At 40.1% G+C, this 7,667-nt stretch overlaps 1 protein-coding gene across 1 annotated transcript in view; it reads left to right on the top strand.

Annotated features, from left to right (window-relative positions):
- AZU1 (azurocidin 1) overlaps positions 1–6,262 on the top strand; it is a 13,986-nt gene extending 7,724 nt beyond the window's left edge. Inside the window, exons 3-5 of the mRNA XM_018570478.1 lie at positions 2,115–2,256; positions 2,364–2,597; positions 6,103–6,262. Of these exons, the coding sequence (XP_018425980.1) occupies positions 2,115–2,256; positions 2,364–2,597; positions 6,103–6,252 (526 nt within the window). The 3' untranslated portion in view covers positions 6,253–6,262. The remainder of the gene's footprint in view (positions 1–2,114; positions 2,257–2,363; positions 2,598–6,102) is intronic.
- Positions 6,263–7,667: the final 1,405 nt, after the last annotated feature.

Below are 7,667 nucleotides of genomic sequence, written 5' to 3'. Positions count from 1 at the left end.
CTGCTTTTACACACATTTGCAAAAATATTTTCTGGGATACAACAGTTGAGACATTGGTTGGGTGAAAGTCCACTTCCCACTTTGCATAAAGCTCTCTTCCGTCTACTGCCATGACATCTCTGAACTGTCCTTTCTGCTTGTTCACAGGTCAGATTATTCACTCGTTATCTATAACATCATCTCATACACAGCTGCAAGGTTGTTTTTGGAAACCTCTATTATCTTAAAGCTGAACTCCAGTAAAAAATACTTTAAGGGGCTACAGTACTAGTCACATATGTTACCTCTAATAAGGAATCTCCTGTGTCCTGCTGTCTGCTGTTTACAGAAGAAACATCCCTTCAGTGATGTTGAATACCCCATAGTTATGAACTTCCACCACTGCAGGTATAAGTGATGCAGCTGAGACTATAAAGGGATTGCACTGTTCGCCCACCCCTTCCGGTCCCTTCACAAAACTTCTTGTATTATTTTCTCAGAATGCAGGCCTTCTATGAATGGCAGAGTTTATTCACAGAACTCCTTGCATTTTTGGAAAGTAATACAATAATATAAGAGTTTTACAGTTGTCGAGTATCCAGTGTAGGGATGTTTTCTCCAGTGACCAGAAGCTAGCAGGCCCATGGAGATTCTTCATTAGAGGTAACCTATATGATCAGTGCTGTCCAGCTTTACATTTTTTTTCCCTAGGCTACCCCTCATTTCTAAAGATGGTTAAACAATCACTCAGGAGCCAACACTAAAACTGCATGTTCCTCTCTCTTGTCATTAATGTATTAACAACTCCCAATGCTTTCTGTGCTGCCATCTCTCTTAAAGTATAAACCCACAAACAAGCAGAAACAAAATAGCTTTTTTGCACAAATAGCTTTCTATTTTTCGGCTAAGGGCATTTTGTGGAGAAAAATACTCGATGATCCTGCCAGAAATGCATTGTCATTGTAGCTTCTGGTACACTGAAATAATAACTCAAGCAAGGCTATAAGCCATCTTATTTCTCTTCTGCTAACTGCTACAGTTCACCCCCCTATGTTATGGAGATGAGGAGAGGTGGTCCATATCAGGAGAGCAGCTGAGGGAGGCAAACCTGCTCTTTCATAGATACAGTGCAGTACAGTGCAGTGTGTGGGTGTTGTCACCCTATGACACGAAGTGTGTTACTGGCAGGATCACCAGATGAAAATAAATGGGGAAAAAATGCCTGAAAAAATGCAGCCACCACATCTAAGGACTAGTGAACTGTAATGTATTGCAATATTGTTCTTAGGTTTAGATACCCTTTAATTGTATGTAAAATTCCCCATGAACAGTGAATTCTGACATACTCTATGCATACTTTGTGAACTCTATCTGTTCACAGCAGAAGTTAGGTGAGATCATCACCTCTCCTAGATCTGCTATGACATCCTAGTTTTTACTATGAACATATAATACTGTACTAACTATGAATTAACAACACTAACTGCAACATGACAATATTCTTCACACAACCCTCATAGTATTGACTGTCACAGCCCTTAACTCACAGCAAAAATGATGGCACTTAGTTATAAATGTATGTGCACCTACAATGTTCCTCTTTGTCCCCCTGCAAAGTCCCACAAATATCTGTTGATCCTCCTAGTGAAGTCCACCTAATGCAGCTTCTTATAATGGTGTGACAAGGATGCTGCACTGCTCCTCAATTCAGAGAGTTGTTACTCTCATGTAAGCTGCATCTCCTTATACTACAGTGGTGTGAGAAAATATTGCAGGGGGACTGGCTATGGGCCTGTAGCTTGTCACTCAGCACCTGGCCACACCTAGTCCTGTCCACTGCTTTCACCGTCTCTGTGAAACCCTCCAACTGTAAGCTGCAGTGTCTGGGTGGGGGAGTATGTGAGACACAAATGAAAAAGGATATGGCTCAGTCAGGGAAGCTAAGAGAAGAGGCTTGTACATCCCATAGTAACTACACTTGTTTAGTGCCTTTGTACTTTAAACATTTTCATACTGATTATGACATGGAAATACTTATAATACCACTCAGTACGCAGCACAAACTCTCAATATGTCACAACATACTGTATGTATCATATTAAATGTTATACTTTCTTTTCTTCTGTCACTCCAAGGAACCCATCTCAAGTAACTGTAGTATTGGGAGCTCATTCTCTTAGTAGTAATGAAGAATCCAGACAAACCTTTAGGATCTCACAAGTTTTTGAAAATGGCTTCAATCCTCAAACACTGCAGAATGACATACTTATTTTGAGAGTGAGTAATATGGCAGTTAAAGTAAAGTGTGATGAAATACTGTAATGGCAATCACTCTTCTAAAAAAAGCGACTACAGATTTAAATGTCTCCTTATTTTTTCTTCAGCTTGACAGGGCCGCATCTCTGAATTCCAGAGTGAATGTAGTAAATCTACCCCGTGTGAACGAGACAGTCCCAGCTGGGACACAATGTGTGACTTCTGGATGGGGAAGGCTGGGAACTCAGGCAAGGATTCCGGAACTTCTGCAGGAGCTCAATGTCACTGTGACTAGCGGAGACTTGTGCCGTCCAAACAACATCTGCACTGGAGTATTCATGAGACAGGCGGGAATATGCTTTGTGAGTAATAGCTAACAGTTGATAGTAGTCCTCATGGAATCTAAGCATTGCCTGAAACAAGGAGCCTAATTTGTCTGCAGACCATATGCAACCCACAGTAGTATTTAATAAAATAGTGACCTTGATTAAAGTTTTATGCAACTATATTGACTGTAAACCTGTCACAACCTGGGAAAAATGCTATCTGATACTGTTTATTTTAGGAACCAAAAATTACCCAGATTTCAACGATTCAATATGGTTCTCTTTAGTAGAACTGGAAAGGAGAGGTGTCTGCAAGAAAAGGAAAAGTGTGTGTTTTGGCTGCACTAATCACCAGATTCTAGCTGTCCTTTTTTAATACTCATTTTTAGAAACTTATTATCGAATGATTGCATTCACACTTTTGTTATACATGTTACATACATGTTGAATAGGTTGCTATTCCCCCTGCCAGTGCGGCAAAAAGACTGCTTCTTTGAGACAGCAAAGGGATGCTGTAGCGCAGGTGCATTTTCTTTGTACATTGAGGTGCATGTTGAGGTTCAGTGCGTTACTGCAGTGCAATACTGTGGGCTACACAGATGATTAACTAGAGGCTGTCATTGCTGATCACTTCATCTAAAAATGCTAGTTGCCTGAGTTTCATACTGATCCAATGGCTTTAATACTTTCAAAGGAAAATGATTATGCAGATCAAGGGTTCTAACCTTACTTAGGCTTTCTAATTTGCATGGTTTTTCCAGCTCAATGACTAATATTTAAGTCAGAGCCAGACAGTCAAATAGTGTTTTCAAAAGGAGGTTAGCAATAACTTTTATATTTTAATCAGTTCAGGATTTTTATTTAATGTTCTACAATTCAGCCTTTTTTAGGAGAACAACAGGACAAGGTACAAAGAGCAGTAACCTAAACATTACCGATAAAAGGTGTAATGCTATGGGTTACAGCACAGGACTGAAAATCATTGATCTGTGCAGTGCCATATTAAGGTTATGAAAGATCAGATGAAACCACTTCAGTGTGACTGTGAGGTGAAATGTGTGTTTGGGTTCCAAGTGCACTTTAGCAAAATCAAACTCCAACCCCCTCCCCTAGCATCTGCAGCAAAAGTAAATTGCACCTTATGCCTCAAGTAACAAGAAAAAAAGACTTTCTTTCCTGTTGAACCTCTCAAGTGCTGCTAAAATGTTTTCAACACTTGGCTTTGGTATTTGAATACACCTCAATCACCTTGGTGATTATGCAAACAAACTATCAGCTTCGTCTTGCTCATGCGCAGGATTAAGTCATATACACTGAGTGGCCAGATTATTATGACCACCCCATCAGTACTTCGTTGGGCCACGAGATAACTCCACGAGATGACTTCGTTGGGCCGCCTCGTGACTCCACGAGATGTTGAAAGGTGATGCGAGGAATCTGACACTGCACTGTTGCCCTTCTGTTGTCTTGTACCATTCTTGCCACTCTCCGTTCTGCCCTAACATTGCCTAGTCGCTGACGGCCACTATTCGCACGTTCCGACCCAGATTTTCGGCTGACACTCCAGTCTTTAAACACTTTAACAATGAGCCCCTCTTGAACATTTAACGAATTCTGCTGTTTTGCTCGTACTCGCTCCATGGCTCGCACCAACAATCATCCCACGCTCAAAGGCTGTTAAATCGCGTTGTTTACCCGTATCTTCAGAACAAAATCACTTCTACTGTCGTGGTAAACAACCTGCTTCCCTATTTATAATGGTTTGGCCCTGTAGCAACTTCAGCGCAAAATTATAGCTAATTATAGCTAATTTGCCTACAAATGTCAGGTGGTCATAAAAATCTGGCCACTCAGTGTATAAGTTATACTCTGCTGGTCCAGTTGCAGGCTAAGCAGTTTCTTGAGATACCTTTCTGCTGAAGAGGTCATGGGTGGCTGGTGGGAAATGTTTAAAATGTTTATGTTTTTTAATCATCCCTAAAATAACTAGGTCTTGTGTCTAAAAGTGAAAGGAAAAGTTGATGTATTTCCCATAACAAATAATTGGATCATGATTTTATTGTGCACTAGACAAATAGCAACTGAAATATGAGTTGTTAACAAGGGAGAGTTTGTGCTATTGTTAGTATACTGATTCTAATGCTGGGTATACACGATTAGAATTCCAAACAAAATCAATTTCAGAACATTTGTTCAACTTTCTAATCATTGATGGGGACAAATTGATGACCAAATTCAACTGTAGTGATAAAAAAAAATTTGAAGGAGCACGTTGGAAATTTGTTCTCGATCAAACTAAATTTTATTAGTGAATGTGATTTTCGTTCGGGAAACTACATTCATTCCAACATTGAATGTTAAATGGAAACAAAAATCAAAGGAAATTTCGAACGACAGTCGCCAAGTCCCTGATGGCATTATTGAATGTTCCACTAAGATTTTTTGTACTAACGTTTGTTAGAAAATCTACCCGTGTATACCTCTCCCTACAGAGCTTCAGAGTGCCTTGTGTGGCTATGTTGTCTTATCTTAGGATTCTAGGTCTAGAGAATCAACTTTGGCAGGTTAGGGCAGTTGACAGGGCAGGAAGTAGTACATGCCAATGAATTCTGCAGCCCCAAGAGGTGCTGACACTTTATACCTGCTTGCAAAAGTGACATAGTAAATAGAGTAAAAACGTGTCTAAAACCAAAAACAAAAATATTTGGTCCATTTTTGGTCTGTTAAATATTCCATTGAAAGTATTTTGTTTTATCTGCTTATTAAAGTGACATTAAAGGCAAACATTTTTTCCCTCCCCAAAGGTAATTAAAGGACTTACCTTAAATTATGTTTCTTAATCCGATCCAGCGCTGACTCCGCTGAGCTTGCTGGCACTTCCTGTCCCTGTCCTGCATCCCATGTGGGTGCACGCGTCCATAGACTTACCTTGTGTCTCTCCTCGTCTCCCATCCGAAAATCCGAACTGCGCAAGATGCTTCTGCGGCCGCCCGAGAATTTTCAGATTTTCGGACGGGAGCACGCGGTGAAGACACAGGTGAGTTTAAACCTTCTGAGCTGATAACTTCTTGTGCTCTCTGTCTTTGACGACTCTTATCAATGACATTGTCCTCAGCTATCTCTGACAACTACAGAACCACACCCCTCTATATCATGTAGAAAGAAGAAGAAGGGCAGGGTTCCATGGTCTTATCTTGTTTCTGTTGTCCAGATACAGTATACCAAATAAGTGTTATCATGCTACCCAAATATTTTACTGGCAGAATCACCAGGTGAAAATGAAGTAAAACAAGTTTGAATAAAAGAAAACTAATATACCTCATCTAAGGACTGGTAAGCTGCAGTATATTACCATTTTTGTTTTTGGATTTAGATATGCTTTACATTTCTACTTTATTTCAAAGTTGGGAAAAATAATAGTCAAAGGTTTACAAATTTAATAACACTAATTAACCATATTTTTGCTGCAATTTTGTTTCCTGTTAGTTTATTTACTTTCTTACACAGAAAATCAACTATGTTTCTCAATTTTCTTTTTCAGGGCGACTCTGGTGGTCCACTTGTATGCAATGGGGTGATTCAGGGAATTTCATCTTTTATAATCCGGAGCTGCGGAAGTGGAGTGGCTCCTGATTTCTTTGCACGAGTTGCACTGTTTCGAGATTTCATTGATGGTGCTATCAACAGATGACCAAGCGGAATAAACCTTATGCATTTATAGCCTTCTAGAATACATTTGTGCTGGTGGATATATCAATAATGCTTACATGCCTCCTTCTATTTCGCTAACTGCTCAAATGAATTTTCAAATAAACTTTTGAAATGTTTCATGTTTGTGTAGCACTGACTGACTCACCATATAGATTGGGCTGATTTGACCTGAGTTACTAGCTCAAGCCACCTATCATGGCTAGCATGAAGGGATAGCTTTCTTTGTTGGATAGATCTTGTTGCTGGATTTTTTAAGCGGTATAAAACGTTAGTGGGTCAATCAGCTGATCAGCTTTTGCCTGTACATAAAGCATTTTATAAAGATGTTTTGGATAAACATTTAGAGCAGGGGTCTCAACCTTAGGCCCTCCAGCTGTGATGGAACTACAAATCCCATGAGGCATTGCAAGATTCCCCCAGCCACAGACATGACTCCCGAAGAGAGATGCATCATGGGATTTGTAGTTTCACCACAGCTGGAGGGCCGGAGGTTTGAGACCCCTGATTTAGAGGTTTATTCACTATGGAGCTGAAGGATTCAGCCGTAGCTTCAGCTGATCCTTTGGCTTGCTTTGGACAGCTCCGCCCAGTTGTTATTGATTGGCTGCCCAATTCTTTTTTATTTTGCCGGCATCTGTCAGATTTGACATTATGGGGCGGGAGTTCGTCGCGTGTTGTCGGGTAGGGGTATGTCGTTTGTTTTTTTCCATTATTTAGATATTTTTTTTACTTATTTATTTTTCTATAAAATATTATTTTTTTTTTTAAATTCCTATTTTTTTACATGAGAATAGGGGCTAACGGCAGCGAGTGAGCTGCCAGAGCTTTGGCTCTCCAGATGTTGGATCGACTGAGTCGAATTCCTTCTGCTCAGCTGAACATGCAGAGAATGTTCGGCTGACCAAAGGCAGGCCATGTACGGCTGGATTTTAGCCGATGTACGGCTGAAATCAGCCATACAAGGCTGAAGTGAATAGCCGAACAGCGTTCGGCTCAATTCACTTCGGCTCGGTTATTCACTCGGCTGCCTTCGGCAGCTAAGTAAATAACCCCCTTAGTCTCTGTAATGGATTTATAAAAAAAAGTGTGTTGCACTGATAAATTATTGATGAAATAAAATGTTGAGCAGTATTTGTGATCACCCCCACCACCACCACCACCATGTATTACCAGGACAAGGATCACAAGGAGTTTTGCCTGCCATACAACCTGTTGGTTAAACCTGGTTTCCTGTTTACAGCCAAGAATGTATAATTGCTCACGCTAATGTTATATCTGATTAACCTAAAGTCCATTATATATGTGTGTACATTTTAATGACTTGCTGGCTTTTTAATATTTTTTGTGGACTCTTTTATGGAACTGAGTCCTACAAATTCAAAATTCCCTCCACAG

Source organism: Nanorana parkeri, unplaced genomic scaffold (assembly GCF_000935625.1).
Source record: "Nanorana parkeri isolate BGI_ZX_2015 unplaced genomic scaffold, ASM93562v1 scaffold1539, whole genome shotgun sequence".
In the NCBI taxonomy this organism is placed as follows: Eukaryota; Metazoa; Chordata; class Amphibia; order Anura; family Dicroglossidae; genus Nanorana; species Nanorana parkeri.
Note: the sequence above shows the minus strand (reverse complement) of the source record. Positions and strands in the feature narration are given on the sequence as shown.